The sequence below is a fragment of the Mustela nivalis genome (genome assembly GCF_964662115.1).
Source record: "Mustela nivalis genome assembly, chromosome: 14".
NCBI classification, from domain to species: domain Eukaryota; kingdom Metazoa; phylum Chordata; class Mammalia; order Carnivora; family Mustelidae; genus Mustela; species Mustela nivalis.
This window is the reverse complement of record NC_139033.1, coordinates 11,152,313-11,172,596: the sequence shown is the minus strand read 5'-3', so window position 1 is coordinate 11,172,596 and position 20,284 is coordinate 11,152,313. Positions and strand designations below refer to the sequence as shown.

General features: G+C 37.8%; 1 protein-coding gene across 37 annotated transcripts in view; it reads right to left on the bottom strand.

Annotated features, from left to right (window-relative positions):
* The window catches only part of ATXN2 (ataxin 2), a 114,684-nt gene that overhangs the window by 66,708 nt on the left and 27,692 nt on the right, over positions 1 to 20,284 (bottom strand). For all 37 annotated transcript variants that reach the window (XM_082698358.1, XM_082698324.1, XM_082698346.1 and 34 more), the window contains exons 2-5: positions 12,148 to 12,181; positions 10,971 to 11,030; positions 10,362 to 10,433; positions 9,460 to 9,610 (exon numbers count right to left, since the gene is read on the bottom strand). In XM_082698358.1, coding sequence (XP_082554484.1) covers positions 9,460 to 9,610; positions 10,362 to 10,433; positions 10,971 to 11,030; positions 12,148 to 12,181 — 317 coding nt within the window. The remainder of the gene's footprint in view (positions 1 to 9,459; positions 9,611 to 10,361; positions 10,434 to 10,970; positions 11,031 to 12,147; positions 12,182 to 20,284) is intronic.

Sequence of the window (20,284 nt, the reverse complement as noted above, 5' to 3'; positions counted from 1 at the left end):
GACCAAGGTTAAGAAAAAGCTAGTGAATAGAATTAATTCCAATTTTTACAGCTGTACAAACACCTTTCTGTTTCTTTGCAAAATATATAAAATACAAATCAGACCGTTCTTTTCTTATGTAAATTAGAAGAACTACTGTTCAAGTGCACATGCTCCCTTAACACTCTGCCAGGACTGATCTGGGTAAAAAAGCAGTCAAATGGAAAAGAAAACACAGACAATTTATCCACATCCCCTCACTGCCCTGCTTTATTACTACTTTTAATATATGTGCTATTCATAAGAAGACTTCACTTGTGTGCAGAGCAACAGAAAAATCAAATGGAAAAGAAAACGCAGACAATTTATCCACATCCCCTCACTGCCCTGCTTTATTACTACTTTTAATATATGTGCTATTCATAAGAAGACTTCACTTGTGTGCAGAGCAACAGAAAAATCAAATGGAAAAGAAAACGCAGACAATTTATCCACATCCCCTCACTGCCCTGCTTTATTACTACTTTTAATATATGTGCTATTCATAAGAAGACTTCACTTGTGTGCAGAGCAACAGAAAAATCAAATGGAAAAGAAAACACAGACAATTTATCCACATCCCCTCACTGCCCTGCTTTATTACTACTTTTAATATATGTGCTATTCATAAGAAGACTTCACTTGTGTGCAGAGCAACAGAAAAAATAAAACTAAAACCAGACAGTAACTGGGTATACTAGCATTACATACTACTGCCAAGTAAATGGTCTTCCTGGACTCATCTGAATTACCTGCCAGAAGAGCTCAAAAATGCTACTTCGGCTCAGGTCATGGTCTCAGGGTCCTGGGATCAAGCCCCGTGTTGGGCTCTCTGCTTGGCAGGGAGCCTGTTTCTCCCTCTCTCTCTACCTGCCTACTTGTAATCTCTCTCTCTCTCTCTCTCTAATAAATAAATAAATAAATCTTAAAAAAAATAAATAAAATGTTAGGATCATTTTATCACTTTCTACAAAAACAGAGATACTATCTTTAGTGATTATTTTGAGGAAAAAGGACAATTTTACAGTATTACATATTTCCATTGCAAGTATGGCACATTTCTCCATTTAGTCTAATCTACTTTTATTTTCTTCAGTAGTGTTTTTATGAAGTCTTCAGCCTATTCACATAAACTATGCTTATTTCTACACTTTAAGTCTTGTTCCTTTGTGAAGACGTTTTCCTTTTAAAACATCTAGCTGAAAAAATAAATAAATAAATAAATAAATAAATAAAATATCTAGCTGATGAATGCTGTCCAATAGTTAGCAACAGTTTTCATATATCTTCAATCAGTCCACCTTACTCTTATTAGTTCTAAATATTTCTATTTTATATAAACAAAATTCTATTTTATTCTAGGTTTTCATTTGCTTTTTATTTTCTTTTGTTTTTTAAATGAAGAATTACTGTTTTGATCTTTGCATACACATGAAGAATACAGCAGAGAATTTTTATATGCTCTAAAAACATATGAGGAAATGAAATTTTAACATATCAGAGATATTTTAATAAACATGCAATACTTCCCTATTGCATATCTCCAACTACTGTTTAATGTTTCATTATCTGTTCTACTATATGTGTTTATTTTTTTTAATCTCAATAAAATAATCTCTGTGTCACCTCCATACTGGCCTCAGTAAATGTTAGTTTCCATTCAACCACTTCCCCCAGCATGGACACACAACCTTCTCTTACTAGCCCACAGCAGAGGAAGTCAACTTTTTGATGGTTCAAGTTTTAACAGAAGACCATTAAGAGCACAAAATTACTCAGCTGGCTCAACATTAAAACTAGTCCACAAGCCCACAGGCCGAAGCCAATCTCTTTACTGGGCTTTCCTGCACCACTTCCTGGATATCCCCCAGCTAAGACCACCTGCTTATCCATCACCCCATCTGCCTACTCACCAGAGGGCCTACCCTCCCTCCTGCCAAAAGGCAGACTGATCATTAGTACTTGTCCAGCATTACAGCTGCTTGCCTGTCCAACATTAGCATGGCTTGGCCATCTACAGAGCCTACTGACTGCACTCCTAGCTCCAAGAATGTGCCTCTTCAGCTGCAAGGCTTGTGGCCTCATCACCCTACTATAAGACCACCCATGAAAGAATTTAGAACACATTCAGACTCCTCAGAATTCAAGGTTTTCCAAGTCACAGCCTGCAGAGATTTGTCTCTTCCTTAGATATGACTGATACGGCCTTCCTAATGTCATGCCTTTCAGAAAAGATCATTCCCAGGGCACCTGGCCGGCTCAGTCAGCTAAGCATCTGCCTTCAGCTGGGCCTGTGATCTCAGGGTTCTAGGATCGGCCCCTAGTTGGGCTCCCTGCTCAGCAAGAAGTCTGCCTCTCCCTCTCTGTCTGCCCTTCATCCTGCTTGTACTCTCTCTCACTCAAATAAAGAAATAAAATCTTAAGGAAAAAAAAAAAAAAAAAGAAGAAGAGATCATTCTCTGTTACTCCTAGGACCATGCCCTATCAGAGCTACAGAACAACCACATGAGAACGACAATAGTATCACGTATTACTTTATTTCACTCTACCTCTAATCACACATTCACACCCCGAATTCCTCCAACTACTACAATTCTACTTGTCTCTGAACTCTATTTGGAATTCAATGCCACCAATTTTAACATTCCATTTTTCTTGAATTCCTTCATGTGCCTTGGTATTTCCAACTGTGAAAATGCCTGAAGCAGAGCTTCTTAACATGGAGTACATGAACTCCCTAAGGAACTGTGAACACTACAGAATTAAATATAAAAGTCTGTGTGCGTGTTTTTTCTAGGATTAGGGTATACAGTTTCACGAAGTTCTCAAAAGGGACCCAAAATAGATTAAGTCTTGAATTTCTCTGTACTGTCTATAGAAACAAGTAGAGCAATGAACACATTCCAGGGCCCAGTAAGTGTTTGCTGGCTGGCTGTATACATAAGACCACTTCTAGTTTTCTCACTCTTTGCATAAAATAGTTTTTTAAAAATACAGGAAGGTCCTAATTTCATTCATTCAAGAGACATTTACACTGTGCCTGTCCTATGTGGGAAAATACTAAGCGAGGCAACAAGGATTAAAAAAAATGAAACAGGGGTGCCTGGGTGGCTCAGTGGGTTAGGCCTCTGGCTTCCACTCAGCTCATTATCTCAGGGTCCTGGGATTCAGCCCCGAGTCAGGCTCTCTGCTTGTCAGGGAGCCTGCTTCCCCCTCTCTCTCTGCCTGCCTCTCTGCCTACTTGTGATCTCTGTCAAATAAACAAGTAAAAACTCAAAAAAACAAAAATAAGACAAAACAGTATTCATGCGCAAGGAGCTCAAAGTATAACAGGGGAGAGAGAAACATCTAATTACATAAAACAACATGGCATAAAGGCAATACAAAAGATGCTGGGCTTATGTGTGGCTGCTGACATTAGAAGAGTATTAAACAACTGACAGGCAGTTAAGATCAGTGAGCAAAGAAACAAACACTGGAAATACAGACACAATGAAGACCACTTTAACAGAAATGAAGCCTAAAAATGGTCAGGGAAGAAATGATGGATAAAACACATGAAAAACAGGGGCGCCTGGGAGGCTCAGTTGTTAAGCATCTGCCTTCAGCTCAGGTCATGATGTCATGATTCAGGTCCTGGGATCGAGCCCCACACTGGGCTCCCTCCTCAGCAGGAAGCCTGCTTCTCCCTTTCCCACTCCCCCTGCTGTATTCCCTCTCTGTCTCTCTGTCAAATAAATTTTAAAAATCTTAAAACACACACACACACACACACACGAAAAACAGAAGAGCAGCTTCTGAGGGAGGATAAAACCAACAGTGTCAAAAAACAATAGAAGTCTGCAAGACTACAAAGGACTGAGCAATAAGAGGTTAATTCCAGGTAGTTCCCCAGTGGTGAACATAAAAGTCAGATTATGTTGCAGGAGTCAAAAGAAACTATTAAGAGTTAAGATGCTTAGGTAATGGAGTGCCTGGGTGGCACAGTCAGTTAAGGGTCTGCCTTCGGCTCAGGTCATGATCTTGGGGGTCCTGGGATCAAGTCCCACAATCTGCCTCTGCCCCTCCCCCCATGCTCTCTCTCAAATAAGTAAAATCTTTGAAAAAAGAAAATTTGGATTAGAAACGAAGAAAGGATAGTAAGTAGGAGTTCAGGATAAAAGGGAATCCTTTTCAGGAAGGGAGGGACTTGTACAGGTGTTCTGGCTAACGGGAAAGACTAACTGGAGAGGAAAAGACTGAAGAGTCTTGAAAACAGAGGTGACATAAAAGAGCAAGAACCCAGGAATGGTAAAATAGTATCAAGGGTATGACCAGAGAAGTTGGGATTCAGCAGGAAGTGAAACATCCCATTTATTAAAACCAAAGGCAAGAGAGCAATGATAGCAAGGGGAAGATAAAGTTGAAGGTGGGGGAGGGAGCAGCTGGTTGATGATGGAGGGCTTTCCCAATAACTACTTTCCTCATTTGTGATTTTTTCAGTTATTGTGACAAAAAGCTGGTAAGAAAACTGACTCTTCAAACTAAATCCAATTTCAATGGTCACAAATAAGGAATAGATGAAATTACACAGTATTAGAGCCAAAGCATAAGTTAGAGACAAAGTATGTTCTAAATGATTTCACCAAAGAGTACAGAATGTATTTTTGATCAGCCCTAACAACCCAAAGACAGTAGGAAAAAGATCCAGGACGGAAGTTGGCAATATTTTTCTGTAAAGAACCAGAAAATTTGGTTTGACTTTGCAAGCCACATAGTCTCTATTACAACTACTCAATGTTATCACTGTAGCATCAAAGTAAACAGAAGTCAAAAGAAATCAGGGTAGGGACACCTGGGTGGCTCAGTGGCTTAAAGCCTCTGCTTTCAGCTCAGGTTATGATCCCAGGGTCCTAGGACTGAGCACCACATCAGGCTCTGCTCAGCAGGGAGCCTGCTTCCTCTTCTCTCTCTCTGCCTGCCTCTCTGCCTACTTGTGATCTCTCTCTGTCAAATAAATAAATAAAATCTTTAAAAAAAAAAAAAGTAGACACAGGGGTCGTCTGGATGGTTCAGTCAGTTAAGCATCTGCCTTTTGCTGGGATCTTGATCCTCGGTCCTGGGATAGAGTCCCTGTTCAGCTAGGAGCCTGTTTCTTCCTCTCCCTTCTTGTGCTTTCTCCCTCTCTCCGTCAAATAAATAAATAATATCTAAGGAAGGAAGGAAAGAAGGAAGAGACCACAGAACTAAAATGTAGTTGAGTTGGGGTATTAAATCAAAAGCAAAATATGAGGGGCGCCTGGGTGGCTCAGTGGGTTAAAGTATCAGCTTTCGGCTCAGGTCATGATCCCAGGGTCCTGGGATCAAGCCCCACATCGGGATCTCTGCTCCGTGGAGAGCCTGCTTCTTCCTCTCTCACCCTGCCTACTTGTGATCTCGGTCTGTCAAATAAATAAATAAATGAATGAATAAATAAATACATACATACATACATACATACATACATACATAAATATTTTTAAAAAGGAAAGAAAAGAAAGAAGGAAAAAAAATTAAAGGGCGCCTGGGTGGCTCAGTGGGTTAAGCCGCTGCCTTCAGCTCGGGTCATGATCTCAGAGTCCTGGGATCAAGTCCCGCGTCGGGCTCTCTGCTCAGCGGAGAGCCTGCTTCCCTCTCTCTCTCTCTGCCTGCCTCTCCATCTACTTGTGATTTCTCTCTGTCAAATAAATAAATAAAATCTTTAAAAAAAAAAAATTTAAAAAAAAAAAGCAAAATATGAAAAGGAGCAAAAGAAAAAGCAGAAAGAGAGTGAAGGAGAAAAGCAGACAGAGAAACACTAGAAAGAGAAAAGAAGCCAAGTAAAAAGTGAGTAGATCTAATACACCAACTCCAAGGTAGAAAAATGCAGACACCAAAGCAACTGAATGCCCTAAAAAATAGGTAGCAAAATGAAGTGGGTAAAATGAGAGCATCCCAGCTCTGTCTGCAATGGAATTCAGATAAAGTATAAAACACACACTAATTTTCCAGTGATAATCTAATGGTCTAACTATGGATGTGCAAAAGGAACCCAAAGCTTACAAAATCGTAGTTACTTTTCATTTTGCTGCAAATCAATCTGGTAACGTATTCATTCACGAGATCAAACTAAACTTATCCACCATATCATAAAAAAAAATTATTTCTAGGCCTCTTATTCACTTGCATATATATGAACAGGACAACCTTATAAATGTATTAAAATAAAAAAACAAACTTATAAAATCAATAGTCAGCATTAAGAAGTTAAAAGTCATAATAACCTAACTTTTAAAAGTCTCCCCAAAAACAAAGTCAAAGATTTAAAAAAGAATCTTAAATAATATAATAATTTGCATATTTATATTGAACAAGAATATTTTTTTTTATACTTTGGCGTTATTTGTGGGGAAATCCTTTAAGGTAAATACATTTATTTTTATTTATTCTGACACAGCTAAACAACAAATGAGGCCACATAATTTATGTCAGAGTAGTACAATGTTTAAGAACATGATTTGGGGGACACCTGGGGGGGTTCAGTCATTAAGTGCCTTCCCTCGGTTTGGGTCATGATCCCAGGATCCTGAGACTAAGTCCTGCACTGGGCTCCCTGCTCAGAGGGAAGCCTGCCTCTCCCTCTCCCACTCCCCCTTGCTTGTGTTTACTCTTTCACTGTCTCTGTCAAATAAATAAATAAATAAATTTTTAAAGATTTTATTTGTCATAGAGAGAAGAACATAAGCAGGGGGAATGGCAGAGGCAGAGGGAAAAGCAAGCTCCTTGCTGAGCAAGGAGCCCAAGGTTGTACTTGATACCAGGACCACAGGATCACGAACTGAGTGCTAGGTTTGTGTCATCACTTTACCAAGTTACTGAATTGTGTCTTAATTTCTGTAATTAATGAACCATGCCAATTAATAACTCTAAAAATTTTTCTTTATACTAATTACTATCTCCAAAATAATACTTATAGAGGGCAACTTCTGCCAGACAGTATTAAAAACCTGGCTTAAGAGACCTGAAATTTAAAATAATTAAAAAATTTAAAAATAAATAAGTAAAAATAAAAATAAAAAACAAACAAAAAAAAGAGATCTGAAATCCTAAACACATGACTTATTCAGGATACTATGCCCTAGACACAACTTTGTAATTCACTAAACCACTATAGTCTTTATATAAAACACTTTAAATTACCCCACTATGGGATGTCCTCATCAAAAAAACTGTATTTTTATGTATATAGCAAAATACATCCAGCCCGTTATGAGTGTACTGAACACTGTCAAAGCTGTCACTCTGATCTGTATATTCTTGGCTTTCTACAATGAACACAAATTTTCTGAGAAATAAAGACATAACAAAATAAAAAAATAAAAAATTTAAAGACATAAAAAAAAAAAAATTTAAAGACATTATTTTGAAGAGGATCAAAAAATAGGATACCATAGATACTTCCAAGTAATATTTATCCTTCCAAATTGGGGAAATGCCAATTCACTTTAAGAACAAAAAACAAGGGGGGCACCTGGGTGGCTCAGTGGGTTAAAGCCTCTGCCTTCGGCTCAGGTCATGATCCCAGGGTCCTGGGATCGAGCCCCACCTCGGGCTCTCTGCTCCGCGGAGAGCCTGCTTCCTCCTCTCTCTCTCTTTGCCTGCCTCTCTGCCTACTTGTGATCTGTCTGTCAAATAAATAAATTTAAAAATCTTTAAAAAAAAAAAAAGAACAAAAAACAAGGGGCACCTGGGTGGCTCAGTGGGTTAAAGCCTCTACCTTCGACTCGGGTCATAATCCCGGGGTCCTGGGATTGAGCCCTGCATAGGGCTTTCTGCTCAGCGGGGAACCTGCTTCCTCCTCTCTCTCTCTCTGCCTGCTTCTCTGCCTACTTGTGATCTCTGTTGGGTAAATAAATAAAAATCTTTAATTTAAAAAAAAAAAAGTCTATTGTGAATGGCTGTTAGCTAAACAGCCTGGTACCCAACAGAGTAAGAAATATTTTGTTGTTGTGGCCCATACTTTTTTTTAGAGTACTATGTACTACATTCAACTGTAACTGTATTTTTGTGGTCCCAGGCATAAACAAGATCAACTCCAAAGGCAGAAACTAAAAAAAAAAAAGACTTGTTTCCTTGAATGGGCCATTGAAGGACTCTTAGACAGAGTTGTGAATCAGAAACACAGACATCTGAGTACAAGGTACAAAAAACAGAACACAGTGCTTTCTGCAGCACGGCAAAGCGGTTAAAGGTACCTAGTCTCTGAAAAGAACAATCTAACTATATGTGAGAGCCTTGTTAAGGGTCCAAGAGAAAGGCTTTAACTTTCTAGGGGCTTGTATTTCTAAATAACAGTGTAAAAAAATGAATACAACAAAAACAACTGTTGGTATAGACTGAATAATGAAAATCAAAAATTGTGGTGAGTTAAAACTCAAAAGAGAATGGACTACAGAATTTGACCAGGAAAAAGAAAATCAATTTAAGAATTTTAGAACCAAGTTCAAAACTGCCCAGAAGAGCCTTTCAACATGTTATGAACACTCAACACTGCAAAGAATGCTCTCCAAACAAGTAACAGCATTCCCATATTTCCCTCCTCAGTGGACATCTGAAAAAGATTAAATATTTTTTAATTTTTTTTTTAAATTTTATTTATTTGATCAACAGAGATTACAAATCGTCAGAGAGGCAGGCAGGGAAAGAGGAGGAAGCAGGCTCCCCACTGAGCAGAGCCCCCCCCACCCATGCAGGGGTCAATTCCAGGGCCCTGAGATCATGACCTGAGCTGAAGGCAGAGGCTTTAACCCATGAGCCACCCAGGCGCCCCTGAAACAGATTAAATTTTAATATAACTATATCACCCCTTTTATATCGTCAAAACATACTCCCATACTCTGAATTTTTTTTTTTAATATGCATGTTCTACTTTACCTTTTTCATCTTCATTGGACAATTGTTTCTCCATCTACAGTTCTTTGGCTTTCTCCCTGAGACCTGTGCTCTATTTCCAGGTCACAAAACTAAAACATTTATAGAACTAAAATCATAATAAAACTAAATAAGCATGATTTATAACCATTTTAAAACTAAAAATTTATAAACTAAAGAACTGTAAGCCAAAAAGGATAAGAAATTTCAGCTGAATATGATCTATAGCATTCTTGACCATGAAACTAGAAAATCCTTTACAAACTTTAATAGAACTCTTATTATCTACCCTACCAAAATTACTAAGGACTGTTTCTCTGAAGTTTTAAGTATTTTTCAACAAAAATGCATTAAAATTTCCATCTGTCATTAAACAGATTATTCTTTAATATTAATCTGGTTATTCTTTAAAAAAAAAAATTCTTTAAAAAAAGTCTGTATAATTGATGTATAGAGTCCTTGGTTAAATATATCTTATAAACCATGAAGCATATTTAGGAAATCAAAATTTACCTCTTCTTGCATAACTGGAGTCCATATCTTTAAACTGTACCACAACAAAGTCTGAACACTTGAACAAAATACTCTCCATTATTTCTTCACGTTTTGGCCCCGAACTGGATTCCATACTTTTCTCATGTGCAGCATCAAGTACCAAATCACACTAAAATGAAAAGCATGAGTAAATATTCAAATTACTTATAAAATAAAATATGACAGGGATTCTTCAGCACATCAAGGTACTATTTATGTCTTTGACAAAAATAATCTATCTCAAAAGAACCTTATAATCATAAGTTTTTCTCAAAAATATGACCAATTATTTATTCCATCATTCAAAATCCTCTTATCTGGAAGTTGGTCCTTGCTACCATAGTCTGTTGTAGGTACATTAATGGTGATGATGAAGAAAATAATGAACCACTCAATATGTCTTCTAACCTCCAATGCTTGAAAAGGTCAAGATATTTTAATAAGCACACAGAGCAAGTTTAATTATATGAACCAGTCTACAAAATACTCAGTATTTCAAACTAAAGAGCAAAACCAAAGTGTAAATTTTAAGATTTTTTATTTATTTATCTCAGAGAGAGAGAGAGCACACAAGCAGAGTGGCAGGCAGAAGCAGAGAGAGAAGCAGGCTCCCTGGTGACAAGAAGCCCGATGCGGGACTTGATCTCAAGATCCTGGGATCATGACCTGAGCTGAAGGCAGAGGCTTAACCTACTGAGCCACCCAGGCATCCCCAAAGTGTAAATTTTTAAAAGTGCTTTAAAGAACATGAAAATATCAGAAACAACTACAAACTGCTAAATCAGGAACTAACACACAGTGTCAGGATGGCATACAAACATACAGCAGTTGATGATTCACGGGCTTTTACATTTAACAAAAAGGAAAAGAGTAAAAATTACCTTAGGACTGTATGTTTTAAAAACTCCTTCATATATACCTCCGTTTTTCACTTGTACTTCACATTTGGATCCCTAAAAACATACAATTAATTTATCAAAAAAACAGTGTGCTATCCAGTCAAGAGGGATAATTGTTTTCATTTTACTTTTTTTATATAGCTCACCAGGCTTCACTCAGCATATCAGGTATTCACTGACAGAACAATAAATTCTAAAATATTAACAATACATTGAATTCTCAAAATTCCTCAGGAGGCACTGCTCAAAGATTGCAGTATGAATTTAAACACTGAAGTTTAAATAAATAAATAGAGAGATAGATAGATAAATACTAAAGTTAAGGATTTCTGATTCTGGCTTTATTAGGTGACAAAATAATGCACTAATCAACTACTACTATTATTTTATACATACCAGGGTTAAGAGGAATACTTTTATAGTGTGTCACAATAGTTTGGATGGAGTTCTAAGCTTTTTTTTTTTCCCTAAATAATCCGATTAAATGTGACCTAAGAAATGTTATTTTGAAAATCATTCGTCTACATTTTAGCATCACGAAATTACTTTACACTCCCAAGGCAGCTTCTCCCCAATAATCTGGTAACTTACAACAACTGATGTAAGTATATGAACCATCCTCATATTTGCATAGATTCCATCAAAAGAAATCTGGAATATTAAGAAAAAAACACTATTAGCAATTAGTATTTATCCTTGTATATATATTAAAATTAACATTTATTTTCTTAAAAAATGTTTAGTTAGGTCTGCAATGCCTTACACGCATTAAAGAAAGACTTGGGTTTACTGCGATCTTTGTTTCCTTAGAGAACAGAAGCTTAAGTTTTCAACAGTGAAAACAGTCATACCATCTAACAATGTTTCTGACTACATGTGATACAAAAAAGCAAAAGTGAACTTTCATATATGAGGAATAACAAAACCACAGAAACAGGACAGAGCAAAGGCTGGGGAGCAGAGGGAGGAGGGATCACTACTAAATGGCATGAGTGATTTTTCAAGGTGAGAGAAGGTCCCATCATCTTGACTGTGATGGTGGTTACATAGCTGTACGCATCAAAACTCAAAGACCTGTACACTAGACAGGGCTAAGCATATATACATAAATAAACGGAGTGCAGGAGTGTGCACCTTTGTCAAAGACCCTCTTAGTACATATGAATCAACACTAGTGCTCTCAGGTCTCATCAGTCACACCACTCTTTACTACATACTACGAAAGCATGCGTCCTTCTGATTTGAAATAAGAATATCTGTCCAGTAATGCCAAAATCTGAAAGATAAATGACAGTTTCTCATTTATTTTTCCATCACATGGAACTTCCCTTCATTCCCAGTTTAATTTTATTGATAGAGTTCTAAAATTTAAAATAAGACGGCCCTTTCCAAGGGAGAAAAATGAAAGGACTTAAAAGATAGCATTAATTCAAAATCAAAACCCCAAAGAACTCTGCAAACTCCAGTCCTGTTCCACTTATCTTTTGGAGTATTAATCATTTAGATTTGCCTTTAGCCATTTATAAAATAACAAATGACTTATTACTTTGCATGAAAAATACTATTTACAAACAATTTTACATTTTGTATGAAGAATCATGTCCAAAAACACATATAGCTAATAATTTTATACCAAACAGTACTGAGGTACAAAAGTTGTATGAGGTATAAAACCCAAGATTTCTTTTCATCCTGGCTTTCGTCTATGGTGCAGAAATAACATTTTAGTTACCAATTCTTCCAAACAAGTGACATTAAAATTACTCACCGTGGATTGAGGCAGTCCTTTGCTGTTTCGACCTCTGAAAAAATAAAACGTTTATTAAGTTCAACAGGAGAAACAAGCTTAAAATTTTTTTTCAAATTTAAGTTTCATAAATATTTTCAAATTCAAATATTTTCAAATTTAATCATCTTATAATTCCATTCAAATATAGCACAAGCAACCTGTGCGGAAGGCTCATCTAATACCAAGTATAAAGGCTACCTAAGAATGGTTCCCTATGGCATCACTGGCTCAGAGACCCAGAACAGGTGTGTATCATGGGAGGGAAAAAGAAGGAAGAATGTGAACATGATCAAAATAAAATAAATGAAGTAAAAATAAAAACAGCCTACTGCAAAAATAACCAATACCAAACATAATAATCTTTAGTCCCATAGTAACCTACTGTTCTGTTACAGAAAGCTACTTAGGAATAAAATATAAATTCCACTCCTGATTTAACTGACATATTATTGACTGACATCAAAGTCACCTCCTGTGTTTTTCTCTTGCCTCTAAAAATAGGCACCATGTTTACAACTGCAGAAAAACATCCGAAAATAAGTTAAATCATTCAAAGCACTTTCACTTCTAAGTACCTCCATCAGGATCTATGTAACAAGTACCTTTCTCTGCCAATCCCCTACCTCTGAAACAACGCAGTATACCAGTCAGCTGTCAAGTTATTTCCAGTAAGGTGGACTCAAGTGAATTTAGTTATAGAGCATAATACAAGCTGAGGCTTATTCCACTGGAAAAGATTAGGCCCCTTATGAAATGATAAAAACATTAACATAAAATGCTATATTCCTCATAAATAACAGAATAAAGGAATAATAATAAAACTGGAATAATAGAGCTAGACACTCTCTCTCTCTCTCTCTCTCTCTCTTTCTCTTGTAAGAGAGACAGAGAAAGTGTGATTAGGGAAGGGTAGAGGGAGAGAATCTTAAGTGGGCTCCACACTCCCCGTGGAGCTGGACAAAGGGCTCGATCTCATGACCCTGAAATCATGACCTGAGCCGAATGAAGGCAGATGCTCAACTGACTGAGCCAGCCAGGAAACCCTAGAATCTTATTTTAACAAAATAATCAAGATACTCAAATTAAGTCACAGATTCAAAGAGAAGCACAATTTAGGTCTAAACAGTCTAATAGTATGAATGTGCCAATTCCCAGTAAAATGGCACTGATCTTAGAATGCCAAGGACAGGGCTGGTTTGCTTTCCAACTCAGTAACCCTCTCTCAACTAGAAAATAACATCTTAGACCAAAGCACCTCTGAAAGTCCTTCCATTTCTAACATTCTGATTCTGTAACTCTTTGCCTCACACAAAGCACAGAAAAATTCCTGTACTCCATGGAATAGGACTAATAATACCACTTATAATACTACAAACCATATACTATGGTAAGCACTATGTCAAACTCTCACCCCAACTTTACAGGTGAAGAAACTGGACCTTAGTTAACTATCTTGACCAAAACCATCTGGCTAATGAGCAGTAGAATTGGTATTTTAACCAGGTGACCAAAGTCTAGGCTTTTCATTTCTAGGTTATATTCCGCCTCTCTGAAATTGCATTACAAGGAATAAACTAATTTCACAATTAAACCTAACCAAATTTTTAATTTTTTTTTAAACATCATTTGAATTTACTGGGTTTTCCTAATTATCGGTAGTCTAAAACCAAAGGCTACCAAATAGCTAAAAATCCTGTGTGGGTTATCTTATCTTGGTGGTTGCTGAGATGCAACGGTTAAGACTTAAAGAAATGCCACCAATTAAGTACCTTTTTTTTTTTAAAGATTTTATTTATTTATTTGACAGAGAGAGATCACAAGTAGGCAGAGAGGCAGGCAGAGAGAGAGAGGGAAGCAGGCTCCCTGCTGAGCAGAGAGCCGGATGTGGGACTCAATCCCAGGACCCGGAGATCATGACCTGAGCTGAAGGCAGCGCCTTAACCCACTGAGCCACCCAGGCGCCCCCCAATTAAGTACCTTTAAATTCATGTGGCATCCCCATAAAGCTATTTAAAAGAATTTACAGACCCTCTATAGAAGTCACACTATTTTTTATTGATTATATAATTACATCTTTGACTAACAAAGAACTGTTTTGACAATCCAGTTTACTAATTAGAACAAATCATGCAACAAAGAAAATAACAGAAGACCCACAGCAGTATAAAGTGGTACAGAGTGTAGAAACAGATTTCCACTGACCAAACCAGGAAATCAAATAACCAAGGGGAATGTTAGCATACCATAATAGCATTTTCTGAAGCTTGTGCTACAAATCCAAATTCATCCCCCCCCCCCCCTTTTAGGATCCACTTAGATTATGCTTCACTTTTCATTTTCTTCTTTAACATTTTGGAATAAAGCATCTTAATGTTTCTTATAGAAACAAAAACAGAATTTCAAAGAAGCCAATCAATTAAGTGTCTGCCTTCAGCTCAAGTCATGATCCTGGGATCAGGCCCAGCAGGCAGGGAGCCTGCTTCTCCCTCTCCCACTCCCTCTACTTGGGTGTTCTCTCTCTGAAATAAAATCTTAAAAGGGGGAAAAAAAGCCAAGATCATACTCTACTCCTAAATATACTTATGATTAGGTGGATCAGATTTAACAAAATAACCATATTCAGGATTGTTACTGAGTATGAATTTAAGGTGTCATTCAAGATGCCAAATTTATATAAAGAAATTTTTAAAATAACAGTTTGTATTGCTTCAAAATAACACAGAGGTAGGAAATAGCAGGGATTATACTGAAGTAAGACTGGCATGAGTGGCTAACCATTAATACTAGGTGCCAGGTGTGTAGGGGTTCAATATATCATTCTGCCTTTTTACAATTTCCTTAAGTTTAAAAAAAAAAAAAAGTACCTTCTGATATGATGCAATCAGAGTCCAGATTTAATCAAGATCTACTAGTTTACAGGAAACATGGTGTGGGAGAATATGTTAACTGCTACCATGAGTTTATGATCAGTTAAACCAAGACTGCAGTAAATATGACATAACAAGTAACAGTTTCTCTTGGGCTGGCAGGAAGGGCTACTAAAGATGGCGAAAAGTTCCCGCCACAAGACCTGAGCTCGGACAGGAGAACAAAGGCCCACTCAGGAATCTGAGACCCCCGCCCTGGGCTCCTGTGGACCAATGGGATCCCGACGAGCAGGCGGGATATCTGAATAAGAGAAACTTGCCAAAAGACCCCTGAGCTTTCCCCAAAACCCCTTAAAAGCCCCCCTCCTCCCTGCCTTGGGAGCGACTTCCGCCACTCTGCTTTCCAGAGTCGCGGAACCTCGCCCGAGGGTGCCCACCTCCTCCCGGTGCAACTTGCCCGGCTCCCCTTCTCCTGAGCCCTGAAACTTCGCCAGAGAGTGTTTTTAATAAATCTTGCCTTGCACCCACTTTGCCTGGTGTTGTGTTTATCTTGCCGGAAAAACTACAGCATCCTCAACAAATAAACAGGAGAAGAACAAAAAAAAAAAAAAAAAAAGGAAAAACAGTGCAGAGGGAGAGAAAATTATAAATTTAAGGTTACACGTAAATCAAAAGCAAAGTGTGGCTTCTCAATTTCAAAACTTACTACAAAGCTAGTGATCAAAATAGTGTGATACTGGCATAAGGACAGACATAAAATCCAATGGAATAGAGAGTCCAGAAATAAGCCCTCACAAATATGCTGAACCCTTACACCTTATAACATACACAAAAACTAACTTAGAATGGGTCAAAGATGCAAACTTAAGAGTTAAAACTACGAAACTCTTGAAGAAAAAAGAGGGGACAAGTCTTCATGACTCTGAATTTGGCAATGATTTCTCAACTATGATACCAAAGTGAATAGACAACATAAAAAAAAAAAAACAGTAAAAAGGTCTTCATCAAAATTAAAAGCTTTTGTGCAAAGGATTGTCACAGTTATCAGAATGAAAAGACAATACTTTTCAGAATGAGAGAAGATATGTGCATTCCACGTATCTGATATGATAAAGGGTTCATTCCAGAATACATAAACTATAACCTGGTAAGAAAAGTACATACAACCTAGTTCAAAAAATGGGCCAAAGACTTGAATAGCACTCCTCGACAGAAGTCATAAAATTAGCATGTGAAAAGATGCTCAACATCACTAGTCACCAGGAAAAATGCAAATCAAAACCACAATGAGCTACCATTTTACCCCCACTACTGTAGCTATTATCAAAAAGACAAAAAATCACAGGTGTTGGCAAAAAACTGGCAAAACCCTTCTGCACTACCTGTGAGAATGTAAAATGGTATAACTACTATGGAAGATAGGATGGCAGTTCCTCAAAAAATTCAACAGAATTACCATATGATCCAGTACCACATCAGAATATATACCCAAAATAACCAAAAGCAGGGTTCTGGGGATGATTAGATGGCTCAATCAGTTCACTGTCTGACTGCATTTCAGGTCATGATCCCGGGGTCTTGGAATCTAGCCCTACATTGGGCTCCTTGCTGCGTGGGCAGTCTGCTTCTCCCTCTCCCTCTGCACCCCCCACCCCGTTTGTGCTTTCTCTCTCATTTGCTGCTCTCTCTCAAATGAATAAAATCTTAAAACAAAACAAAAAAGAACTGTGATTTATTAACTTCTATCTACTTTATGTCCAGGACGTCTTTAATTTCTTAAATTAAACAAAAAAAAACCTCAATTCTACACAGCCTTAAAATTCAAACGCCACCTTTTCACGAAGCCTTCCTTGGACTACACCATTCCGAATCAAACACACAGTGCTCTCTTCAACTCTCCAGACTGGACTCTGACATAACCAGATTTGTATTATAGTTACTGGTGACCTATCATATGCCGACTACTCAGGGCCATCAACTGACCAAATCAGAAAATGATGCCTCCTCCAGGGAGTCAAACCCCACACTAGAGAAAAGAGTGTGATCAGCAGCCAGTGCTTTTGTGAAAATCAGAAGAGGTACCAGAAATGGAGGTAGCCCCAAAGGCACTTTTTGTGCCCCAAAAACTGCTAGATTTGAACATGCATTCATGTCCTTGGCCAAAAGCTCCTGGATGAAATAAAACCTAAACCAAGCCTGGCAGACAGTATCTTACACATCTTAGTAACATCTACCAAAATCAGCACAGAACCATAGCTCACATCTGACATATAATTAATAAATAATGAATTAATGAGCCCAGCCAAAAACAAAGAAAAAGATGGAGAAATATTTCAAAGTAATCATCACACAAATCAACAGTCAGCAAAATATAGCCCACAACCTGATTTTGTTGAGATTCTGAGCTAAGTATGTTTTCAGGTAGTGAGGAAGATGGGGAGGGAGGGAGGAGGGAAGGGACAAGCCAAGAAGAATATGCAACAGAGAAGTTGTATGGCTTATAACACCTAAAATACTACCTCTCTGGGTCATTTCAAGAAAAATCTGCTGATCTCTGCACTGAAAAAGTGGCTGCGATGTCAACAACTACAATTTAAAAAATAAAAGTTTGGGCGCCTGGGTGGCTCAGTGGGTTAAAAGCCTCTGCCTTCAGCTCAGGTTATGGGCCCAGGGTCCTGGGATCAAACCCCACATCGGGCTCTGCTCAGCAGGGAACCTGCTTCCTCCTCTCTCTCTCTGCCTCTCTGCCTACTTGTGATCTCTGTCAAACAAATTTAAAAAAAAAAATCTTTATTAAAAAAAATAAATAAATAAAAATAAAAGTTTACTGCTATTTTACACCACTACTTCTAAAACAAATCTGATACCTTATTAAATACTTTTATCATGGAAGTTTAATGCAAACATAATTGAAAAAATGTCATCAAAGTGCTCTTGTTCTTAATTATTTTTAAGCTTCACAATGGAATTGAGGATGATCCAAATTTTGAAAAAAATCAACATATTTTACTAACATCTGATGTCAATACAAGCAAGTTTCACGAAGCCAGGGACTTTGTATCAATTGCTGAATCAAAAGCACGTAGCACAAACTAATGAAACAGTAAATGGTAGATTATACGACAAACTTGACATATCACCTTGTGAATCTCATAAGAATCTTTTTTTTTTTTTAAGATTTTATTTGAAAGAGATCACAAATAGTCAGAGAGGTAGGCAGAGAGGCAGGCAGAGAGAGAGGAGGAAGCAGGCTCCCCACTGAGCATGAAGCCAGAAGCAGTGCTCTATCCCAGGACCCTGGGATCATGACCTGAGCCGAAGGCAGAGGCTTTAACCCACTGAGCCACCCAGGTGCCCCGAATCTCCTAAGAATCTTGACTAGAATTATAAAAAAAAAAAAAAAAAAAAAAAAAAATTTGATGAGACATCTGAACTGGAGGTTCTAGCCTGGGCTATATCAAGGTAAGAAAAAGAAATAAGGGTTGCCTGTGTGGCTCAGTCCTTAAGCAATTGCCTTTGCCTCAGGTCATGATCCCTGCTCTTCGAGAAGCCTGTTCTCCCTCTCCTACTCCCCCTGCGTGTGTTCCCTCTCTCCCTTTTTCTGTCAAAAAAAAATAAATAAAACCTTAAGGAAGGAAGGAAGAAAAGGCTCCATGATTGGACAGAAAAAAGGAAAATGTCTTTAGTAATAAAGACAGCATGATCATTTATGCAGAAAATCCTAAGAGAATCTTCAAAAAAACTACAAGAAATAAGAGCTTAGCAAAGCTAACTCCAAACAGATCAGTGACCTAATCATAAAAGGGTTAAATAAAACTTAAAAGAAAATAGGGGGGGGAATCTTTATAACCTTTGGTTAGATGAAAGCTTCAGACAGGACAAAAAATGCAAACCATAAAAGCAAAAACTAACAAATGAGACTTCATCAAAGTTTTTAGTATTCTGTTCTTTGAAAGACTATTAAGAAAATCAAGTCAATCCAAACAAGGAAATATTTGCAAAATGTCTAATAATAGATTTACACCAAGAATATACAAAGAACTCCTACAACTTAGTAAGAGAAGATAAATAGCCCAGAAGTGGGCAGAAGACTTACACAGTCGTTTAACCAAGTAAGACTTCATAAAATCAAAGCCTGATAATACTAACCACGAGGAAGGATGCCAACCAACTGAAACTCTCACACACCACTGCTGGAAAAGGAAATGCAGATTTCTTTTCCTGGAAAAGAGTCCGACATTTTCTTATAAAGTTAAACATACTAGGATGCCTGAGTGGCTCAGTTGGTGAAGCATCTGTCTTTGGCCCAAGTCACGATCCAAGGGTCCTGGCTCACTGGGGAGTCTGCTTCTCTCTCTTCCCCTCCCTGTCAGTTCGTTTTCTCACTCTCTCAAAAAATAAATAAAAATGGGGCGCCCAGGTGGCTCAGGGGGTTAAGCCTCTACCTTTGGCTCAGGTCATGGTCTCAGGGTCCTGGGACTGAGCCCCCCATCAGGCTCTCTGCTCAGCAGGGAGCCTGCTTCCCCCTTTCTCTCTGCCAACCTCTCTGCCTACTTGTGATCTCTCTCTCTCTGTCAAATAAATAATTAAATCCTTAATAAACAAACAAACAAACAAACAAATAAATAAAACTACTTTAGGGGCTCCTGGGTGACTCGGTCATTAAGCATCTGCCGTCAGCTCAGGTCATGATCTCAGGGTCCTGAGATGAACCTGCATCATCGCATCGGGCTCCCTGCTTGGCGGGAAGCCTGCCTCTCCCCAACCACTCCCCCTGTTTGTGTTCCCTCTTTTGCTGTCTGTCCCTCTGTCAAATAAATAAATAAGTAATCTTTAAAAAAATAAAAAAAAATACTTAAATAAAGTTAAACATACTCATACAACCTAGCAATCCCACTCCCAGGCAATTATTCAAGACCAAATGAATGTGAATGTTCAGAGCTGGTTTATTCACATAGCCAAATGCTGGAAACAGTTCAAATGTCTATTACCTGATGAATAAATAAACATACTGTGATAGTACATCCTTAATAGAGGAATACTGCTCAGTAATAAAGTTACAAATTACTGATACACGCTACACACAACTTGGATGAATTTCAAAAGCACTGTGCTAAAGGAAAGAAATTAGACACAAATGATCCCATTTATATGACATTCTGGAAAGGCAAATCTATAGATACAGAATCAGATCAATGACTACCCTGGGCTAAGGGAGAAGAAAGGATATTTATTATAAAAGTACAGTG